Source organism: Mustelus asterias, chromosome 3 (assembly GCF_964213995.1).
Source record: "Mustelus asterias chromosome 3, sMusAst1.hap1.1, whole genome shotgun sequence".
Classification (NCBI taxonomy): Eukaryota; Metazoa; Chordata; class Chondrichthyes; order Carcharhiniformes; family Triakidae; genus Mustelus; species Mustelus asterias.
The window spans coordinates 135690013-135713718 of record NC_135803.1 but is presented as its reverse complement, the minus strand read 5'-3'; the positions used below and the strand labels follow the sequence as shown (position 1 = coordinate 135713718).

The 23706-nt window shown below is 41.8% G+C and overlaps 1 protein-coding gene across 3 annotated transcripts; it reads left to right on the top strand.

Moving 5' to 3' along the window:
• Positions 1–172: 172 nt before the first annotated feature.
• mkrn2 (makorin, ring finger protein, 2) lies at positions 173–23085 on the top strand. 3 transcript variants are annotated; one of them, XM_078209709.1, is made up of 8 exons: positions 173–362; positions 4819–4947; positions 6470–6648; positions 9760–10100; positions 11995–12209; positions 14557–14667; positions 19056–19200; positions 19907–23085. In XM_078209709.1, the coding sequence occupies exons 1-8, from the start codon at positions 334–336 to the stop codon at positions 20087–20089; spliced, it is 1332 nt and encodes a 443-aa protein (XP_078065835.1). In that variant the 5' UTR covers positions 173–333; the 3' UTR covers positions 20090–23085. The 3 variants fall into 3 exon arrangements, with proteins under 3 accessions (XP_078065835.1, XP_078065836.1, XP_078065837.1); XM_078209710.1 differs by having other exon boundaries at positions 191–351; XM_078209711.1 differs by lacking the exons at positions 173–362; positions 4819–4947 and adding an exon at positions 5250–5358.
• The last annotated feature ends 621 nt before the right edge of the window (positions 23086–23706 follow it).

Genomic DNA, 23706 nt, shown 5'->3' with positions numbered 1-23706 from the left:
GATGATCAGGGTACATGACTGCTGGGCATGCGCGTGGTCGGGCTGACGTCACTTCCTGGTGACGGAACAAACAGGAAATGGCGGCGGGGGCACCCTCTCCGGCCGCCGCCGCTGCTGAGTCCCGGAACCTTTGTAGCCCGGAACCTTTGCGCCCCCGCTCCCGGGGGTGGGTCCGCGAGCTGAGGCGGACGGACAGGAAGCTGATGGAGGTTGTGGCGGCAGGAGGAAAGAGGAGGGAGGAAGCGGCGGCGGGTGTTGTTGTTGTTGTGTGGAGCGGGTAGGACTGGGGCGGGGGGGAGGGGGGAATGAAGAGGATGTAGGACCGGCGGCGGGATGATGAATACTAAACAGGTGACGTGCAGGTACTGAGCATCTTGAATCGTCTTCCCGCTCGGGGCTGGGCTGCTCTGCTATCCGCGGGGGCCTGGGGCTGTCAGCGGCCGGCGGGCGGGGGGACTGGCAGCTCCCTTCAGGGGTTATCCGCCATCAGATGGGGGGTGGGGGGGGGACAGTCGGTAAGGGCCTTCACCTCAGTCCCTCCCCCAGCTTTCAGCACCGAACAGATCCCCCCCCGGCACAAAGGATCTGAACACTGGGAGGGCTCCTGCCTCTCTCTTGACCACTTGCTGCATATTTACAACAGCTCTACCATTTGTATTTTAAATGTGTGTTTTATCGGTTACATATTAAATAGCAGCTGTTGGTCAAATACTTTGATTCCGTCTGTGTTTTGTTCTTCGAGCCTGCTCTGCCATTCACTTTGATCATGGCTGACCATCGAATTTAGTATCCTGATCCCCCTTTGATCCCCTTTAGCCTCAAGAGCTATATCTAATCCCTCCTTGAAATCACACAACGTTTTGGCCTCAACTACTTTCTGTGGTAGTGAATTCCACACTTTCACCACTCTCTCTGGGTGAAGAAATTCCTTTTCACCGCCGTTCTAAAACTTTACCCATTATCCTCAAACTATGATTCCCCAGTTCTGGATTGTCGAACGTATTTTAAAATTGATGTTACTGACTTGCCTGTTAAGTTTGTTTAGTTTTAAAGCCCACCCCTGTGGTCTTTGTTTGTATTTTTTGAGGATTTCTCAAAAATGGTTTATTTGTGGTGGGACCGAATGCCTGTGTGCTGTCCCATCGGGAACTTTTACCATCTGGAACTCTGCAATTGGATTGGCATCGAGATCGCACCAAAAAAAATCAAACCTCAGCATCTTGTTCAACTTCGAGCTAAACGCATAGCCAGTCTGACACAAAGACCTCCCATTTCCACCGATAGAATATCGCTAATTCTGTCCCTGCCTCAGCCCATCTGTTGCTGACATTCTCATCCCTGCTTTCATTGGCTCTTATAAATTCCAAAGCTCTCCCGGCCAGTCTCGCATCCTCCACCCTCCCCAAGTGTCGACTCTTGCCGAATTCTGCCCATATCCTTTTCTACACCAAATGCTGTCTCTCAGTGGGAGAGCATCTTGGGGATCATAACTCTTTTTCCAATGCAAGCCTAAAGGAGATAGAGAGGATCAGACAAGCTAAGAAAGTGTTTATATGGAGTAAGGGGAAATATGAAGACATTAGACAGCAAATTAGAGGAGTAAATTGGAAGGAGGTATTCTCGGGGAAATGTATTGAAGAGAGGTGGCAGTTTTTCAAGGAATGTCTGTCCAGAGTTCTACAGGACAACGTTCCGAGCAGACAGGGAGGTGTTGGTCGGTTAAAGGAACCGTGGTGCAAGAAAGCTCTGCGGGACCTAGTCGAGAAGAAAAGGAAAGCGTACAAAAGGCTCAGAGAGCTTGGCGAAGATAGGGATTTAGAAGAGTATACGGCTTGTAGGAAGGGACTAAAGAAGGAAATTAGGAGAGCCAGAAGGGGTCACGAGAAGGCCCTGGCAGGTAGGATTAAGGAGAACCCTAAGGCGTTCTATAAATATGTGAAGAGTAAAAGGATGAGACGTGACGGAATAGGGCCTATAAAAGGTGAAGGTGGGAAAGTCTGTACGGAACCAGTAGAAATGGCAGAGGTGCTCAATGAGTATTTTGCCTCAGTTTTCACAGAGGAGAAGGACCTGGGTGGATGTACTGCGGGCGTGCGGTGGACTGAAAGGATTGAGTATGTGGACTTTAAGAGGTTGTGCTGGAATCTTTGAATGGCATCAAGATAGATAAGTCGCCGGGTCCGGATGGGATGTACCCCAGGTTACTGTGGGAGGCGAGGGAAGAGATTGCAGAGCCTCTGGCGATGATCTTTGCGTCGTCGATGGAAACGGGAGAGGTGCCGGAGGATTGCGGATGTGGTTCCTATTTTCAAGAAGGGGAATAGGGATAGCCCAGGTAATTATCGACCGGTGAGTCTAACCTCAGTGGTTGGTAAACTGTTGGAGAAGACCCTGAGGGACAGGATATGTGAGCATTTAGAGAGGTTTAGTATGCTCAAGAATACTCAGCATGGCTTTGTCAAGGGCAGATCGTGCCTTATGAGCCTGGTGGAGTTCTTCGAAAATGTGACTAAACACATGGACGAAGGGAAGGCGGTAGATGTGGTTTATATGGATTTTAGCAAGGCGTTCGATAAGGTCCCCCATGCGAGGCTTCTAGAAAAAGTGAGAGGGCATGGGATCCAAGGGGCTGCGGCCCGGTGGATCCAGAACTGGCTTGCCCAAAGGAGGCAGAGAGTGGGTATAGATGGGTCTTTTTCTAAATGGAGGTCGGTCACCAGTGGTGTGCCCCAGGGATCTGTTCTGGGACCCTTGCTGTTTGTCATTTTCATAAATGACCTGGATGAGGAAGCGGAGGGATGGGTTGGTAAGTTTGCCAACGACACGAAGGTTGGTGGGGTTGTGGATAGTCTGGAGGGATGTCAGAAGTTACAGAGAGACATAGATAGGATGCAAGACTGGGCGGACAAGTGGCAGATGGACTTCAACCCAGATAAATGCGTCGTGGTCCATTTTGGTAGGTCAAATGGGATGAAGGAGTACAATATAAAGGGAAAGACTCTTAGTACTGTAGAGGATCAGAAGGACCTTGGGGTCCGGGTCCATAGGACTCTAAAATCGGCCCCGCAGGTGGAGGAGGTGGTTAAGAAGGCGTATGGTGTGCTGGCCTTTATCAATCGAGGGATTGAGTTTAGGAGTCCGGGGATAATGATGCAGCTATATAATACCCTCGTCAGACCCCACTTGGAGTACTGTGCTCAGTTCTGGTCGCCTCATTACAGGAAGGATGTGGAAAAGATTGAAAGGGTGCAGAGGAGATTTACAAGGATGTTGCCTGGATTGAGTGGCATGCCTTATGCGGATAGGCTGAGGGAGCTCGGTCTTTTCTCCTTGGAGAGACGAAGGATGAGAGGAGACCTAATAGAGGTGTATAAGATGTTGAGAGGCATAGATCGGGTGGACTCTGAGGCTTTTTCCCAGGGTGGAAATGTCTGCTACGAGAGGACACAGGTTTAAAGTGCTGGGGGGTAGGTACAAGGGAGATGTTAGGGGTAAGTTTTTCACACAGAGGGTGGTGGGCGAGTGGAATCGGCTACCGTCAGTGGTGGTGGAGGCGAACTCAATAGGGTCTTTTAAAAGACTCCTGGATGAGTACATGGAGCTTAATAGGATGGAGGGTTATAGGTAGGTCTAGAAGGTAGGGATGTGTTTGGCACAACTTGTGGGCTGAAGGGCCTGTTTGTGCTGTAGTTTTTCTATGTTTCTAGGATCAGGCCACTTGGCCCAACCAATCCATATCAGTGTTTGTGCTACACTTGAGCTCCTCCTGTATTTCCTCATCCAACTCTCATAAGCATTTCCTTCTCAATATATTTGTCTAGCCTCCCCTTGCTTCAACCAACCCCTGGAAGAGCAAGTTCTGCATTCTTGCCACTCGGGGAATTCAGAAGACACTTTGCAACCTAATCTGGTTTTATAGAATCCCTACAGGCCCATCGAGCCTGCATCAACTATCTGACAGAGCATCTTACCCAAGCCCTCCCTTTCTCCCTATCACCATAACCCCACGCATTTATCTTCACCAATCTACTTAACCTGCACATCTTTGGATTGTGGGAGGAAACCCACACAGACATGGGGAAAATGTGCAAACTCCACACAGCCTATCACCCAAGGCCAGAATTGAACCTGTGTCCCTGGTGCTGTGAGGCAGCAGTGTTAGCCACTGTGCTGCCCCCTCGGTGACTATTTTGAAGAGTTTCTCGGTGACTAATTTATATTGAAGCATCTTTCCATCAATGGGAATATTTTCTCACTACAAACTCTTATTAACACTTTTATAATTTGAAAGACCACATTTAGGTGACCTCCAGTCTTCTCATTTCAAGAGAAAAGACCCAAGCTGTTAATTTGGAATTATTGGTAATTAAATTTACCAGCTGATCTACAGTACACAAGAATGGGCGTTCCAACACTTACATTTCTGTAACAGTTTGTCATTAAAATGCACCCCAACAAAATGTAACTGCAGATGATTTTATGGAGGGTTTAATAAACCAATAAGCTTGGGGATCCATGAGTGAGAAATTTGAGGCAGCACTTTACAAAATGTAAATTAACATGAGCTGGAGCAGAATTGTTTAAATGTGTATGAATGTTTTTGTAAAATATAAAAAATCACGCTAGTGATAACAATTAGTGTTGTGATAGTATCAGTTATTTTCAGATACCTTGTTTGTTCTGTTTCTCTTTTCAGATAATTCTATAAACAATGGTGTATAATCTGTTTATCTCAAAAGTTAGTTGTCTCAAATGTCCTGTGTTTATACAATTAACAGGAGTAAAATTATCTAAATGCTATTAAATGATTCTGTTTAGATATTTTATGCATGGAGTCTGCCGTGAAGGGAGCCGGTGTATGTTTTCCCATGATTTGTCTACAAGCAAGCCGTCTACAATCTGCAAATTCTATCAGAAAGGACAGTGTGCCTATGGGGACCACTGCAGGTAGGGTTACTGTGATTTTGCTTTTTTTTTTAAACAAGTACTGTACTACTAAACGATTTTGGGAAATCAGTTCGATTATATAGTTTTAAGAAACCGAGTCAAGGGTGTTCAGGCTCATGCTCGTTATTGTAAACTTGAAACTAGCCAATGTTGTTTTGCTGGGATAACAAGAATCTTGTACATTCTTTGGTTTTTTTTCTTCCAAAGTTGTTACAGATATCTGAATACATTGTTTTATTGTCTGCATCTGCTTTTCCGGGCTCTAACCTATTTATTTCTGTCTCTTTTAAAAATTTGTTCATGGGATTGGAGTGTCACTGGCGAAGCCAGAACTGGTTGTCCATCCCTATTTGTCCTTGAAATGGTGGTGGTGTGCCACCGCCTTGAACCACTACAGTCCATGTGGTACAGGTACGCACAGTGCTGTGAGGAAGGGAGTTCCAGGATTTTGACCCTGGTTCCAATTCAGGCTGGTGTGTAGCCTGGCGGGAAACTTCCAGATGCTGGTGTTCCCATTTGTCACTTGTCCTTGTCCTTTTAGGTGGTAGAGATGAAGGGTAAAAACTTAGCTTTTTAATTTTTGACTCAATTATTTTCTCGTTTTAACATTTACATGCTCAGTTGATATATGATTTCAGTGAATGATCATTATTAAGTTCCTGAGCTTTTTTCTTTTGTTTTCAGTAAAGGGCTCAAAAGGCTACTTGTTTTGTTGAGGGAGTATGAGCTGAGTTTGCTGCTGGCCAGCTATGAGCAATAAAACCCTATCTTTTGCCAACTAAGATAAAGTGCACACGCACACAACATCCAGGTATAAAGTCACATCCGTCTCTGTTAGGCCTTGTGGTTGCTGAAGGTACAGATGACTAATTAAAGCACAAACATGTCTACTCTGAGAAAGTGACATGGATCCATGAAAACATGATAATGTAAAGCTTGAAAATATTTATCGATATGAAATGTACTATTGTATTTTCAAGTCCTGAAAAGGAGTGGTGTTCTGGGAAATGCCTAATGTCATTATTGGTATAACAAATGACAATGGCATGTTAAATGAGTGTATACTTTAACCTCCTTAGCGGATTCATCTCTTTGCAGATTCTTTAACTGTTGAAGGGAAAAAAAAACAGCCTCAATAGTTTTATTCTGCTTGGCTTTTCTTGCCGCTGCCACTGAGGTATTTCCCTCCCTCCCAACTAGCAAAACCCTCTTGCCCCCCCCCCCCCCCCCCTTTACTTTCCTGCCAAACCTTTGCAGCTCCAAAGCTGGTGATCTGCCCTGAGATACTTAATTTGCACAGGTGGCAGGTATTCACAAAAATCCAGCAGGTAGAGTCGACTGGACGTCCTTCTCCAGCCCACCTCTCCCACCAGCTTTTGCCTGCAACTTAAAATTTCCCCTTTTGTATCAGTCGGTGATATTTTGGATTAAGTTAAGGGAGTGCGTTGTTCACTAGGAGGTCTAATTGTCTGAATGTGCAGTGTGGATGGTGTCTAACTACGTTCTGTTTCCTATTGGTAAGGTACGATCATGTGAAACTTCCTGGATCTAGAGCAGTGGGGCCAGTAATCTCTCGAGTCACCTGCACACCTGTTGTTCATGATGCAATTGCAGAGCCTGCCGCTGCAGAACAGACTGTGCCCGTCAAAGTTACTGAATCTGGAAGATGTAAAAAGAAAACGCTCGAATTAAAAGATCGAGGTGGGTAGAAAATGGGGCTGTGTATTGGTCGTGTGTCCGTTTTTACTCATGAGCTTTCAGATATTTTGCTACCCAAAACCATAGCTGTCTCCCAAAATGAGAAAAACCCAATGTCTCTTATTGTTGCTTTTGGCACATAGTGAAGTCTGAGAAGCTGCAAAGAGCCGATACTTCTCATCTTCCTTTCTTTCAGTTCCATTGTTGGTACTTGCTTCTTCATTTTTACAATGTTTTTGGAACTTTCACCATATTTTCAGAAGTTTCCTAAAAACTCCCCCCTCTGATGTGGAGCTGAATATATATTGAGCTGTCTTTTTTTGTTTTCAGTCATATAAATCCAAGAGAACATGACATCTCTCTTTGCTTAACCCCTCCATTTTCTCTGTTTTGTCCAGCATCCAGTTTTGGGTGTGCTGATATATCCTCCATTTAATCATTGGGAAGTACAAAGACCACCACAGATTCTATTCACTTGCAACCAATTCCATTCCTCCCGCAGGCCACTGTTTCAGGCTGAAGTTTGTAACTTCAGTATCCTATTTAATCCTGAGCTGATCTGTTGATTCCAAATCCTCTCCACCACAAAAGACCATCTACTTGCACCCCTTATATATGCCTTGCCAACACCCTGGCTCAGCTATCTCTGCTGAAACCCACGTCTATGTTCTTGTTGCCTCCAATCTTGACAATTTCAATGCTCTCCTGGCTGACCTCCCTTCATCCACTTGCATAAACGTGAGCTCATCCAAAACTCCTGCTGGATTCTTACTCTCACTATGTACCATTCACCTGTCCTCCTACGTGCTTGAGTTCACCAGTGCCTTTTCTTTTTAAATTCTCATTCTAATGTCCACGTCCCATCAACCCTTCTCCCACTCGCGGCCCACCAATCTCTATACTCTTTCTGTACTATTCCTTCAGCCATCTAGGACCTAAGCTCTAAAATTGCCTTTCTAAAGGACATCTTTTCTCCACCTGTCTCCTCATTTGGCCCTCTTGAAAATTTACCTCTGACCAAGCCACTTGTCTTATTGTCATCTTTGGCTTTGATATACTAAATCAAGGTTGTCTGAAAAGGGGAAAGAAAAATATAACAAAAATGAGATTATTTCTGCTACTTGGTCTGAATATGCAGTATAATGTTTAACCAGTTTAGTATCTTTGTGTCTGGAAATTACTGAAAATTGGGCAGCAGAAATAATTGGACGTACAAACTGGTTATTACCCCTTTAATTCCGACAGCGTACATTTTTTTGTTGAGAGATTTTATTTCATATTATAAATGTTCTGTTAGAGCTTTAATCGATGCAAAATCTATTCAATTAAGGTTTGTTTGTCTACGAGTACACTGCCAACTCTGGTTTTGTTACTAAATCCAGAAGCAGCCAAGAGACTTTTGGTTTGTTGCGAGTCTTGTTCCCATCCAGTAGAGTGAACTAGAGCATGTGTTGGTCATCAGCATTGCTTACTTTTTATGTGAATAGGGGCAGAACTCCTTTTGTCCTTTTGGACCATGCTATATGTCACTACTGTTGCAGCTGAGCCTCTGTCCATCAACAGAGAATGGACTCCAATTTTCCTTTTTTTATTCTTTCATGGGACATGGGCATCGTTGGCAAGGCCAGTATTATTGCCCATCCCTAATTGCCCTTGAACTGAGTGGCTTGCTAGACCATTGCAGAGGGCAATTAAGGGTCAACCACATTGTTGTGGGTCTGGAGTCATATGTAGGTCAGACCAGGTAAGGATGGTGGATTTCCTTCCCTAAAGATGATCAGCGAACCCAGATGGACTTTTATAACAATTGAGGTTTTGTGGTTTACTGAGGCTAGTTTTTCAATTCCAGGTTTATTAATTGAATTTAAATGACACCAGCTGCTGTGGTGGGATTTGAACCCGTATCCTCAGATCATTAGCTGGGTCTGTAGATTACTAGTCAAGTGAAATTATCACTATGCCACAGTCTTCCCATCTGGTAAGAGTATAAATGCAGAGGAAACTTTAAGTGGGATTTTTCTTGCGCTTTTGTTCAGTTTAAGAACTTTGTGGTCCAATGCTGCCACAGAACCACTATGCGTTTTGTTTTCTGTTTTCCACCTAATGTCCCCGTAGTTCTCCAGTCTTAATACTTGCATGAGTAAATGAAAAGCAGCAGGAATATGAGTTTAGACTCACTCCATCCATGCAAATAGATCTGATGGCGGTTAGCGGGGACAGCATTCTAAATGCACAATTTTGGTGAAAACGTGGCATAAAAGCCTTATTGAACTGCAATGAACTGGCAGAGTTGATTTTATTCAGAGGATAAGTTAAATTGGAGCATTGTCCATTAGTTACCATTGTAGGAATTATTGTCAATGTATTTTAGTCTAACCAACATATTCTTTATTTTGTGGGTGCTAAAACCGGGAGGGAATTGGTTTAACATGCTTCCGCCAAAGCAAGCTCTGAATGAACCTGGGAACCATCACTGATTTTTTTTAAAGTGTAAAATCTAAAGAGTAGATTTTATTTGATGTGCTATTTAAATCAGTTTTTGTCATCATCTGACCTCTTCCATGACATTTGAGAAATAGAACCTGAGCTGAAATACCTTATCACTGCAGGATGAAACTGTGCTTTTCAGTTCTATTTATATACGTCCCAAATAGCAACATAAATTATTTAGATTTGTTTATAATTTATTAACCTGTGCTGTAGCCATGGGATCTTGAGTAGGCTGGACCTGGTTCTTATATTTCTGCTACCTGTGCCACATAGACAACACGTAGATCATAACTTAAACTGAATGATGCTTGCACCCAATACACAATTTTCTTTTGCCTAAGGTGTTCAGTCATGCCTCATACTTCAGTCCCCAAATTACCTGCTCATTCAGTTCTGCACCTCATCTGTTATCGTGCCTTTGTGATGAAGGTTTCAGCTTAATTCCATTAATTATTTGTTTTTATAATTTTTTTCCTTTATTTATAAGCTCAATCAGAGGGTTTGGGGAGGAGATCTTAAGGGCAGTGCTCATTTCTGTATTCCATAATGTCTGCTAAGCATGATCCGATAACTTTTAAATGCATTTCATGCTGCAACTTTTTTTGGGCTTATTCTTCTCTTTAGACCTTTGCAACCGAGCAGCAGAAAAATCTAAATTGTTCCCTTTCCCACCATCTTACTGCAACACTACAAAGACAGCTTCGCCTTTCTCTGACTCAGCAAAGTTTGTTTATGAGGATGTCCCAATGAAGCCACCGTCATATTTGGACGCAGTTCGCAGTGGACTGGATGTTTCAGCATCAGTATGCAGCAATAATTCTGCACAGCAGCTGTGCCCTTTTGCAGCAGTTGGTGAATGTCATTATGGTGACAGCTGTTTATACCTTCATGGGGATGTGTGTGAAGTGTGTGAACTGCAAGTACTGCATCCAACCGACCTTGAGCAACGTAGAACACATGAACAGGCAAGTGTAGGTCAAAGTAATGTGCCATTCAATGGCCTGGATATATCCTGTACTATTAAAACTGTATCTTACACATTCAGCTGCTACAACTTGCCCTCATTATTGTCAACTTGGTTTAATGAATTCAGCTTTAAATTATGCTAAGTGAAAAAATTATCATCTTCGTGATATAAAATCACTGAAATTCCATCCTAAAGCAGTTAAATTTAAAAAACGGACTGACAATAGAAAATGCTGAATTGAGGGGAGGCAATAAAATTCATGCCTCCCTTTTCTTGGGTTTATTGATTTCGCAATGATTTTGTTTTCATTTTATTGATGCGCCTCACTGCATGTTTCCCATCCAATTGAATACAAAAAAGCATCATGAATGGCACATATTTTCTGTAAGACTCTCTCCATCACAATTTAAGAGCTTTGCTTGTTATGCAACCACAAAACACTGAGCATAGCAATGTGGATCTGCAAATTTACTTGCATTTATATGACACCTCCTATGACCTCTGGATGTCCCAAAGCATCTTTCAACCAGTGAAGAACTTACAGCTCTGAAGAAGTCATATGGACTCAAAACGTCAACTCTGTTTCTCTCTCCACAGATGCTGCCAGACCTGCTGAGGTTTCCCAGTATTTTCTGTTTTTATTTCCGATTTCCAGCATCTGCATTATTTTGCTTTTAGTTAAGACTTTCTGTCGGGGAATTTGCACACAACAAGTTCCCACAAACAACAATAGGATAATCTCTTTTTGGTGATGCTGGTTGAAGGATAACACAGTAAGAAGTTTAACAACACCAGGTTAAAGTCCAACAGGTTTATTTGAGAGCAAAAGGTGGCTTTTGCTACCAAATAAACCTGTTGGACTTTAACCTGGTGTTGTTAAACTTCTTACTGTGTTTACCCCAGTCCAATGTCGGCATCTCCACATGAAGGATAACAGCCAAGACAACTGCCCTACTCTGGTGAGGATAGCAGCATGGGATGTATTGCATTCCTTGAGTTCAGCTGCCAGCCTAGATAGATTATGTACTGATGTCTATATGATTACATTTCAGGAGTTGAGCACCAAAATCACTGTTAACACTCCTGCTCAGTGCTGTGGGAATACTGCACTGTCGGAGGTGCCGTGCCGTCTTTCGGTTTGAGACATTAAACCGAGTCTGCTCCATCTGGCCCATGGCGCAAAGAAGCTCAGCGGCTTTCCTCACTGTCCTGGCCAATATTTATCCGTCAATCAACATGAAAAACAGGTTATCTGATCATTATCACATAGCTCTTTGTGGGAATTTGCTGTGTGCAAGTTAGCTGCTGCATTTCCTACGTTACAATGATGACTGTACCTCAGAATTGCCCGTAAAGTGCTTTTGGACATCTGGTGGTTGTGAAAGGCAGTAAATAAATGCAAGTTTTTTTCGTTGGTTCCCATGACCTGGACTACAGATGAGAATTCTACCAATGAGCTATTGCTGACAGTTAAAATTATGTTGAAGCATTTGTTTGTATACTATGGTTAAAATGTATAGGGCTTACAAAAGACCTTTGTTGCCCCAAAACCATTGTCTAGTGACCTTACACCACTGAGTCTTTCACTGGTTCACAATTGGAAGGCTGGTGTAGCACTAATGAGTTCAGTAATTCCTCTCCTCCCCCAATTTCTCCTTTCATTCCTTCCCATGCTTGGTGTTGCTTTGCTGATGTTTTACTGCAAATAAAATAGCAACAAGCACAACACGTTGAGTAAGCAGGAACTAGCTGGAAACATTGCCATTTTGTCAAAGGCCACTGGTTTGCCACCAAATAATGATGGTATTATATCTGTTGGTTGGGAAACTTATTCAATTTTCTCGCAATATGTGTTCCATAAATGCTGACTGTTGCGTTTCTGTTTCATTCAGATGTGTCTCATTGCATTTGAGCAAGACATGGAGAAAGCCTTTGCTGTGCAAAAGAGTCAAGATAAAGTCTGTAACATTTGTATGGAGATAGTCTATGATAAAGTGATACCATCGGAGAGAAGATTTGGAATTCTTTCTGACTGCATTCACCCATATTGTCTATCCTGCATTAGACAGTGGAGATGTGCAAAACAGTTTGAAAATAAAGTAATCAAGTGAGTGTGACTGGTTTTACAGATCAATAAGGGGCAATTTTTAACTATTGATATGCAGATCACAATCATTTTTAAGATCTACAAAACAAGTGGCTAACAATTTTAATAAGACTTTCTAAAGAATACAAACGTTGGCAATGTTTTTTTTAATGCTTATTTATTAGCGTCACAAGTAGGCTTACATTAACACTGCAATGAAGTTACTGTGAAAATCCCCCTAGTCGCCGCACTCAGGCGTCTGCTCGGGTACACTGAGGGAGGATTTAGCATGGCCATTGCACCTAACGAGCACATCTTTCAGACTGTGGGAGAAAACCAGAGCAGCCGGAGAAAATCCATGCAGACATGGGGAGAACGGTCAGACTCCGCACAGACTGTCACCCACTGCCGGGAATCAAACCCGAGTCCCGGCGCTGTGAGGTAGCAGTGCTTACCACTGTGACACTGTGCTGCCCTGCTGGAGAGCTGGTTGGCAAGATGAGTTTTCTTGAACATGTCAAGAATAATGCATTTGACATTCACGTTGTGTTTATTTTGGAGGAGAATAAAACCCAACAAATGCAGGAAAAAGTAGCTTCTTTATACCAGGCTAGTCTCATTTGTTGTATACCCCCAGTTACATATATAAAATTGAATATGTTGCAGTTAATGAAGCCTTTGATGACTAGATTTGCACATATGTATGTATGAAAAAAATGTTTCTGCTAACTAAGTGAGATATCCATTATAACATTTTATTAATTGCCTTTCAATCCATGAATATAGGTCATAGATATTGGTCTTGGGAGTATTGTTACAATTATTGATGTGGAAGAAGTCTAATTTGTTGAGGCACTTCATCAATGAGACGCTTATTTGTAACAGAGATTCCAACCTTGTGCTGTCTGGAAAGCATGGCAATTTTGTTCTGTACTGACTAAACAGTGCTGTCTGTGTACTACTCGTCACAATATTGCCTCCATTGATTCAGGAAGAATGGGACAAATAGAATTTCTTGTCCTTAAAAAACCATGTTAGATGCCAAAATCCAATTAAACTTTTAAACTATGTAGACGGATTTTATTTTAGAGAAAATTCTTCCCACTCCAAATCTTTGTTGGCCTAATGCATAACAGTACCACCAACGTTTAACAGTAAGTGATTAAGACCAGAAGACATCTGGTTTGATTATGTGTCTGTATTGAGCCAGAGTATCAGTTGGAATACTACATGCTTCTGGACTAAGGAGGGGGAAAAAGCAACCATGGTTTCTGTATATTTAGTTATACATTTAGAAAGGTTCCAATAAATCCATGAAATGAGGCCAAAGCTGAGGCTGTTTGTGCATACCCTCTGAACCTTGAGGAAGAATTAAACTTCTAATGTGCTCCAAGTTGTCTTATTTGTCTCCACTGTAGAGTTTAAAATTGATTGAAGTTCTTGAGCTGACTAATGCTGAGAGCATTTCTACTTTTGCTGTTCAACTTTAAAAATAATGGCTAATGTCTAGTTTGACAAGAAATTACTGATTATATTGTGCTGTAATGCAGAGAATCCCAAACTTTCTTGTTGCCAAGTCCCTTGTTGGAGGTTCATGATCCATTTATGCTCCTCCCCGTTTTTCTAAAACAAAAATCTATATTTTGTAGTCCCTCAGAATACGCCTTCAGTGATGTGGCGACCATGCACCTCGATCAGCTGCTTCAAGGATCTTTCTTTTCAAATTAGTCAGGAGATGTTACAGAAATATCTTTCACTGTAACTAGCGTAGTATCGCATAGCCAGAGGAAATACATTATTGGGTGATCTCTGCACAAAATGTTTGAGTCCCCATGGATTTGTGCAAGCAGACATTGAATCAAACAGAGCAACATGGTGGCACATGGGACCCGGGTTCGATTCACAGCTTGAGTCAGTGTGCAGAGTCTGTCCGTTCTCCCCGTGTCTGCATGCGTTTCCTCCAGGTGCTCCGGTTTCCTCCCACAGTCCAAAAGACGTGCTGGTTAGGTGCATTGGCCATGCTAAATTCTCCCACAGTGTACCCAAGCAGGCACCGGAATGTGATAACAAGGGGATTTTCACAGTAACTTCATTGCTAGTGTTAAGGTAAGCCTACTTGTGACACTAATAAATAAACTTAGAAAAACGTTAAAAACCCTTACAATCTGTCCTCAATTCCACATGTTTAAACCTTGTGTCATGTGCGTGTATATGTGTGTAATTCGGATATTAGGGGTGCATCTATAAATCAATCTGCTAATTGCTTCAATTCAACATTTAGGTTTTTTGACTAATAAAGAATTTTATATGTTGCGTGCGCTAATGTTAATTTAAAATCACTCAATTTTTTTTTTAAATGCTGTTTTAGGTCCTGTCCTGAGTGTCGAGTCGTGTCTGAATTTGTGATCCCGAGTGCTTACTGGGTGGAGGAAAAGGAGGAAAAGGACCAGCTTATTGAAGCATTCAAGCAGGGAATGGGGTGAGTTCTTGCTTTAGGGAATGGGTTATTAAATTTCCACCTTTAGAGATTGGTCAACATGTAATTAGTGAAATCAGAATGAAGATGCTTAAGATTTACATTCTGTTTGCGTCAATGCTTTCCATTGGCTGTGTGGCCGAGTTTCATGTTCTTACAACTAGGAGGATGCAATGTGACTTGGCATGTGCCCTTTCTGTTGACCTAACTCTTGATTTACAGAAAAAAGTTTCGTTCTCAGCACCTCGTAATCAGAAGGCATTCAAATGTCTAAACTGAGACTGTACTTTTCTGTACATTTAGGATATAATATTTTTCTTAGCTGGCCAGTCTAACTTGTGAATCTTGTTGGTGCTTAGAATTAGCAGTGAGAGAAAGCAAGAAAAGTCTGGGAGATGGTAATATCCCAATATCCACACAGCAGATAGAAGCTCTCTTATTAGTTTCAACAGAGCCCATTCATTTTATGCATACTTACGCTGAGAAATCCTTGTTTCCAATAGGGGAGATGGAGGTACAGTGGTAATGCCACTCCAGAAGCCTAGGTTAATGCTCTGGTACATGGGTTCAAATCCCATACAGCAGCTGGTGGAATTTAAATTAGTGAATAACTCTGGCATTACAATGCTTGTCTCCGTAATTGTGACCATGATAACTATCATCAATGTTTCAAAAGCCCTTCTGGTTCAATAATGTCCTTTCAGGGAGGGAAATACACCATCCTTACCTGGTCTGGCCTACATGTGACTCCAGACGCACAGCAATGTGATTGACTCTTAATTGCCCTCTGAAAGCCACTCAAGTTCCAGGGCAATTAGAGAAAGGCAGCAAATGCTGGCTTTGCCAGTGACGCCTACATCCCATGAATATAACGCTCTATTGATGGAATAGTGCTGAATTCTAACACCAGCAAAGCCTGACTTGCTTGGATCCTGCTAAAGAACTGGACCAGGGATGGTATATCATTTCATTGAATGATTTAGTTTCCTTGAAAGACTTGTTTTGTAACTTTGAGTTTCTGCTGTATAGCGTGTACATGTTGAAATTCTTAAGATATTTTTCACATTTGTCTTTAATAAATTAATCAGCTCTCTTTGGTATCTTGATGGTATTTAAGTGGTGTCACAAAACTTGGGTTATGCTTTTGTAAAGTAAGTATGTGTTATACAGAAAACACCATGTAAGTTATCTTACCGCTGTTCTTAAATACACTAAAACAAATTCAACAAAGGGCAGGCTGGCAAGAGTAAATACTTTTTGGTCAAAGCCTAGAAAACCTTCAATTGTGGTTTACTGGTATGTCCGGCACTCAGTACTTAGGTCACATCAGACACATTTTTTGTAAAACTGGCAGTTGAGTTCAGGCACGTTTCGGTGCATGGCAAGTGTTTCATTCTTGTCCTGGTCACTAGGTGGCAATCTAGCTTGACACAATATCACTTGCCAAATAGCTAGCAGAGGAAATTCAGTAGTGTTAAAAATCCATGGTGATTTTGCTTCTCCAAGTTCCTGAATTTCTGTTAAAGATACATGCATTAATGAGACTAAATCGGAAAACACAAGTTTAGAATAAAAGGTGCAAGAAACGTTTTGAAACCAGTACAGCACTTGTTCGATTGCGTACTCAATTCTTCCAGAGTGAAGATGAAACCAAAAATAGAAACCTTGTGTGTTTCTATTTCCACTAATTTTCTTCCCTGCCCCATGAAGGCATTGGCTGTTTTAACCAATAAATAACTTAATGTAATTTATACAGTTGTTGTGAATACAGCCAAGAGAATTTAAAAGGTGAGTGTTATGCCTCTAATCCTATGACCCCCTGTAAATAAATCTGCAAAAGGTCATTGATAACTTATGGGGAAAAGTATTTGATGTAAATTCAAACAAAGGCTGCTATAGCTGTTGCTACTTTTTCCGCAACAGGATCAATTTAATTTTAATTTGTAGTGTATGATTTGGCTTTAATATGTGAGCTATAGATGCTATAGAACAGTTATGGTACAGGTGGAAGCCATTCAGCCCATCATGAGTGCATCAGACAAAAAGAGAAAAAGAACCAGTTGCCCATTTTAACCCCACTTTCCAGCATCTGGTCCGTAGCCTTGCAGTTTACAGCATTCCAAGTGCAGATCCAGGGTACCTGTTATACAAGTATCGATTTGCTCTCAGTAAGTTTTTTTTTTCTCTGTTTTGAACCTACATCGTGGTTTCTTCTTTTAGCAGAGTATATTCTGACAGATGAATTAATGAAAACCAATTATGGGGTGTGAACTGAAAAGGTTCCGTAAATAAACTTGCATGTGTCTTTATAATATAATGCATGTAGCAAAAGTTATTTGTTTCAGAATTTGGCTTGGTGTAGAGGTCGGTGAAAGAGATTTTGGGCACCAACTTGCGTGTAGATTTACAAAATATCGTAAAATGTGTTTACTGCTCTTAACCATTTCAAATTATGGGGCTGTTTTTCCATCTGGCATAGACGGTACTGTAAAATTTTGATTTTTACTTCACAAGTCATATTTGAACCTGAGATACAAGGGGATTTTCACCATAACTTCATTGCAATGTTAATGTAAGCCTACTTGTGACACTAATAAATAAACTTTAAACTTAAAGGTACAGACCGGTGGTGTCCATGTTTCTGCAACTACTGGTGATTTGCAATAGTTAATGAAATCCTGCCTTGGTTAATAAGAGGCTGGGAGGAACCAAGTGCTTATGTGTTTGTATTACGTGTTTTTATAGAACATAGAAAAGCTACAGCACAAACAGGCCCACAAGTTGCACCGAACATGTCCCTACCTACTAGGCTTACCTATAACCCTCTATCTTACTAACTTCCATGAACTTATCCAAAAGTCTCTTAAAAGACCCTATCGAATCCGCCTCCACCACCACTACCGGCAGCCAATTCCACGCACCCACCACCCTCTGAGTGAAAAACTTACCCCTAACATCTCCTCTGTACCTACTCCCCAGCACCCTAAACCTGTGACCTCTTGTGGCAACCATTACAGCCCTGGGTAAAAGCCTCTGAGAATCCACTCTATCAATACCCCTCAACATCTTATACACCTCTATCAGATCACCCCTCATCCTTCGCCTCTCCAAGGAGAAAAGGCCTAGCTCTCTCAACCTATCCTCATAAGGCATGCCACCTAATCCAGGCAACATCCTTGTAAATCTCCTCTACATCCTTTCTCTGTAATGAGGCGACCAGAACTGGGCACAGTACTCCAGGTGGGGTCTGACCAGGGTCCTATACAGCTGCAGCATTATCTCCCGATTTCTAAACTCAATTCCTCTATTGGTGAAGGCCAGTATTCCATACGCCTTCTTAACCACAGCCTCTACCTGCGACACTGCTTTGAGCGTCCTATGAACCTGGACCCCAAGATCCTTCTGATCTTCCACACTGCCAAGCGTCTTACCCTTAATATTATATTCTTTCATCCTATTCGACCTGCCAAAATGAACCACCACACCCTTCTCTGGGTTGAAGTCCATCTGCCACTTCTCCGCCCAGTCTTGCATCTTATCTATGTCTCGTTGCAACTGCTGACATCCCTCTACACTATCCACAACACCACCAACCTTTGTGTCATCAGCAATCTTGCCAACCCATCCTTCCACTTCCTCATCCAGGTCATTTATAAAAAATCACAAAGAGCAAGGGTCGCAGAACAGATCCCTGGGGCACTCCACTGGTGACCGACCTCCATGCTGAAAAAGACCCATCTACAACCACTTTTTGCCTTCTGTGGGCAAGCCAGTTATGAATCCACAAAGCAATGTCCCCTTTGGCACACACACCTTATCTCTACTCACACCACATCATGTTCCAAGAATACACAGCACTTCGAGTGAAACAGCAGTTGCTATTTTTAAAAAAAACATATGGCTTTCAATATCAGTAACTTGAGGCAGATTTACTGGTCACAGCTTTTAGAGCCATCAGCTTTTTCACTGCTGTTCCTGCTATCATTTTGTGACATGTATGTTGGTCCAACTCCAATCTTTCTGTATTCCAATATTCAAATTCACAACACAGCTATGTTTACTATCACTGGTACTTTGTTATCCCACCTCGTGCTGTTGAAGAGGAAGAAATAAATTACCATAATACAGCTACATGATTGTAAACCAATGTTGCCATCAAAAATAGTAGATGGTCAATGAGATTAAGAGTTAACATTAAATAGAACAAGCAGTGGAATAATTACTGAATGTTCCATGTGGAGCATTGTAAATTACTAATCTGGAACCTCTGAAACTTCAGCTGGAGAACGATGTACAATTATAAAATATACTTTGACTTATATCCAAAACTCGATGACCAAATACAGCAAGAATTGTGAATTAAATATATATTTCCCCTTTTCTGTTAACAGTAAGAAAGCTTGTAAATACTTTGACAAGGGGAAAGGGTCCTGTCCATTTGGTGGAAAGTGCCTTTACCTTCACGCGTACCCGGATGGGACAATGGCGGAGCCCGAGCAGCCGAGAAAGCAGCTCAGTTCGGAAGGCAATGTGAGGGTAAATAATCAAAGTACTAGATACTTCACAGCATTGTGTTGTTTTGATTAACTTTTTCAGTATTCCTCCTAGAGCTTTGGAAACTGGTGAACCATTATAAGAGTCTCGATGCATTAACTTGGTGATAGTTAACGTGGAGCTGCATAGTTGAGCACACAGACGGTGCATGTTTTGGATATACTTATTTAAGATTCAGTTAAATTTGATTATTACCTAGCCATAGAAACGAAGTGTATTATTTGTTAATATTACTTTAATGCTTACTTGAAGCTTCAAATTGCACAGTGGCCCTCCCAGGTTTGTAGCTTGGTCTATTTTTTTGATTATTTTGAGATTTAATATTCAAGCTATCCTGAAAGCTGTTACATTTTTCCACAATTGTTAATGGATGGCTGTGGCCCTTCTTTACATTTGTGAAGGTAGTAGACTGAGTTTTTGTTTCAAACCTAATTCATTACTTTGAGAATACCAATTTCACTCGAGTAGCTTCTGAGCTGAGCGTTGCCACTGGCACTTCAGTCAGGATGATGATACCACCAAGCGCAAATGTAATTATGCAAATTTATTCCCCAGGAAAGAAATAATTGAACATCACCTGCTTAATAAATACAACTTCACAACTCGTCTGCAATTATATATATATATATATATTTTTTTAATAGATTCTAGTAAAGTACAATGTGTGTTTTGTTCTCTCAACCCGCAGTTCCTTCACTCGGTGCGACTGTGGGATTTTATCGAAGAGCGGGAGCACAGGGATGTTCCCCAGCATTCAAACGAAGATGAAGTGGCAGAGCTCGGAGATCTCTTCATGCATCTTTCGGGAGCAGAGGAGCGCAATGCACCCAGTGAGAGTCAGGCCGACCAGCCTGTTTCTGTAGTGTTATAAGATGCTATAAACGAAGTTACAGCTTACTCCTGCTGATTCACAACTGATTCACCTAGATGTGGAAGCTTGGTTCAAAATTATGTTTGAACTAGAACTGCTATATAATGGGAACAAAGGGGACAATGAAGCTGTGGTTGAATCAGGACTGTATTTTGCAGGGTTGACTATATTTAACTGTATTTGATTTATTTAAGAATTCCAAACAGGTTTTTTTTAAATCACTGCAGAGCACTCTACTCCGTATACAGTTCAGAGCCCTTTTTCTGGTATTAGAGATTTTCTTCTAGCTGTTCAAAGAAAAAGCTGTAGTTAATTGCTTTGATAGAGTATACATTAGTAACATTTGTAGCTTGAATTCACAACTGAAGTTGCAGAATATATTCATTTCAGAATAAAGCCCCCCTCTTTCCTAGGTTGGTGGACTATGTGTTAGCGCTTCACCGAACAGGCCCCAGGAGACACTAGAGTAGTCTGGGTTTGCTTAATTTTGTCGTCTTTCTCCCCCTCTGATGAAGTACCTGACTTCTGCGTCCCAGAATGGTGCCTGGTAACAGTGCAGGAATTTGCACCCACCTCCCACCATCAAAGTTTTTAATCTTCCGCTTGTCAACAGAGCAGGCAGGTAGGCTGCTGCTAGCCCACAGTGTCTTGCCACTCACCTACCAGCAATTGCTTGAGAGCAATCCAAAGTGACAACCATATGTTGCCCCTCTCTCTGGCTCTGACTGAAATGATCCGATCAAGGCTGTGAATCTGTTTTGTTTCAAACCAAACTGCTGCGCAACAAAAGTACATGTGAAAAGTGTTATGTGTTTCCTTTTATCTTTTCAAAAAACAAAAATGACAGCTGGAAGAAAATTTAAAAATTGTACCGCAGGTCATACCATGATCCTAAAATTGGAAGCAATTTTTAAATAAAATAGCTCAAATCTCTCATTGCTATTTCGCTAAGTGTTCTCATGCTTGGGTGAAACTAAAAATCATAGCCACAGCAGTCTTTGACTCCCTGAATGAAAGTAGATGAAAGGTCAATCCTTGCCAGTGAGGCTAATTCATTCGCTAGTTAATAAATATGGGAAATGATGGGCTAAATTTTGTAATCTTTCCCTGAAGGTACAGATCAGATTGCAGCACATATGTTGTCAAACGGTTAAAAACTATTAATCATGTCGTACCTGTAATGATGTGGTTTGGTGCAGTATTATGATAAAAAATCAGTGAAAGGATTGCAAATAGAATTGCTTTCATACTTAATTAGTTCCACTAAAGTCAATGTTTTCAGTTGCTAAGCAGGCTATTTCTATCTCGAGGAGAGGATGAATCCAAAATCCTGCTTTCCTATGCTACCTAACAACTTGGGTCAGGGTTGCTATTTTGGACACGTTATGCAGTCCTTCCAAGTTTGTGTTGGGATGGGAACGGGGAGGAACAAGGGATTAAAATAAATTATTCTACAAGCCAAGCCTACTTTATTTGATGGTAGTGTTTGTATTTCGTTGTGAAAATGCAAAAGCTCAATTGTAACATATGTGAACTGTAACTGAGTCATATCAGAAAAATAAGGACTTGTCAAACAACTGTGAATGTCAGGGTTAGTCATTAACTACTCAGCTTGAATGTTATAACGCAAGTCCTTTTAAATCTTCAATGTTTTGTGAATGATATTAAGTGAAATGGGGGGGGGGGTCGGGGAATGAGATTCTAACACCACCATCTCTCCTACTGGTGCTAATAGTTAACCCCCCCACTCCCCCCCCAACCAAAAAAAAATTCTGTGCCTGCCATAGCAAACTCAAAATGGTAATGAGCGAGTTTCCTCCCCAAAGACGGATTCGGAGTTCTATTGTACGTGCCGGATATTGGGTAAAGTTCTGTATTTACAAGTGGTTGTCCTCCATTGTGCAGTAGAGCTGCTTTGAATAAAATTTTCCAATTGTAGAGAAGAAGCTTGTCTGCGCTTTGGTTTAAGAAAGAAAAGAAATGCATTTTCTAGTATCTTTTCAATCCTCAGGACATACCAGAACATTTTGCAGGCAATTATATTTTTGTAATATGGGGGTAATTGAGGGCCGTCACTTGGAACTAATTACCTCGTAAATCATAGAAAAGAACCAGAGGTGGCTCAAGAAGTCCCCTGAAACAAGTTCACAGCTAATTTGTGTTTAAAATGGAGATTGAGAATGTCAGTACGAGTCCAATACTGTTTTAGGACTGGCAGCCCAGGTGAAGAGAAGCTCAAAAGTAAGCAATTCAGTTATTTCTGTGCAGCCAGGAGGAGCTGGAATTCTTCCCTGATTTTTTTTTACTAGGTCCGGAGGTTGGTTGGATTGACCAATATTGCAGTGGTCCAGAACCACCTGGCCATGTTAACTAGCCCCAACCTTTGATCGTTCAGGTCTTCAGTCAGCACCAGCGGATGGGTGTCCCTGATCCTACATCAGCCACCTGCCCAGAAACCTCGACAACAAAATCTAGCACTTCATTGTAGAAAAATACGGCAGCTTATTTGGGCTTAGCGTAGCCCCACAGTCGGCAAAGAAAACTGACCAGATGACTGGCACAGGTTGAGTGATAAATGTTGGTCAGGACAAATTGCCCCATTGATTGACATAGGAACCAAAATTTTAAAAAACGTTTGGGTTCCAATCTACACCCGGAACAGCAATTAAGTTCCAGTTTCACCCACGGTGGCTCAATGGTTAGCACTGCTGCCTCACAGCGCCAGGGACCCGGGTTCGATTCCTGACTTGGGTCACTGTCTGTGCGGAATCTGCACGTTCTCCCCGTGTCGGCGTGGGTTTCCTCCGGGTGCTCCGGTCTCCTCCCACAGTCCGAAAGATGTGCTGGTTAGGGTGCATTGGCTGTGCTAAATATTCCCTCAGTGTACCCGAACAGGCGCCGGAGTGTGGCGACTAGGGGATTTTCACAGTAACTTCATTGCAATGTTAATGTAAGCCGCCTTGTGGCACCAATAAATAAACTTTAAAAACTTTAAACTTTACTTAAAAATTAGAATTTTATTACTTCAATCTCGCTGATATTTTGATCTAATGCTCCTTAGGAAATTACATTTAATCCTATTTAATAGCAATGCCACAGGTGTTAGTCCCACATTGGTGTGCATCATAGTATGTGCATTTACGTACAAATATTAGAATCAAACTGTCACCTGGTTCCTGCAAACATAATCATGATTTGTACCAAACATGAGTAAAAGCGACATAAGCAAAAACCTTTTCATACAGCAAGTGGTTACGGTCGGCATGCACAGGCAGGTTCAATCCAAGTACTCGAGGGGACTAGATTGCTAAATGAAAAGGAAGGATGTGCGGGGTTATGAGGAGAAGACAGGGAAATGGCACTTGATTGCTCGTTCAGTGAGCAGGTGCAGGCACAAGGAGCTGAATGGCCTCTGCTCTTGAATCACCAAAAGGACTTATCAAAAATCTGAATAGTGAAAAAATTTACCAATCCTGAAAAGGTGAGAAACTGAGCCAGTCTTGCAATTGCTCCCCCATTTTCTGTTTCAACTGCTGGTATTTTCCAATGCTGTCTGCTCCTCTTGACATTGATTTAACTTCTGATGCATGGGAATTTGGCTTAAAAAGTTGATTTGA

Coding starts and splice junctions, on each gene's coding strand:
- mkrn2 (XM_078209709.1), top strand. CDS start 334: ATGATGAATACTAAACAGGTGACGTGCAG. Junction 6,649..9,759: donor GCTCGAATTAAAAGATCGAG/GTGGGTAGAAAA, acceptor TCTTCTCTTTAG/ACCTTTGCAACCGAGCAGCA. Junction 14,668..19,055: donor GCATTCAAGCAGGGAATGGG/GTGAGTTCTTGC, acceptor TTCTGTTAACAG/TAAGAAAGCTTGTAAATACT.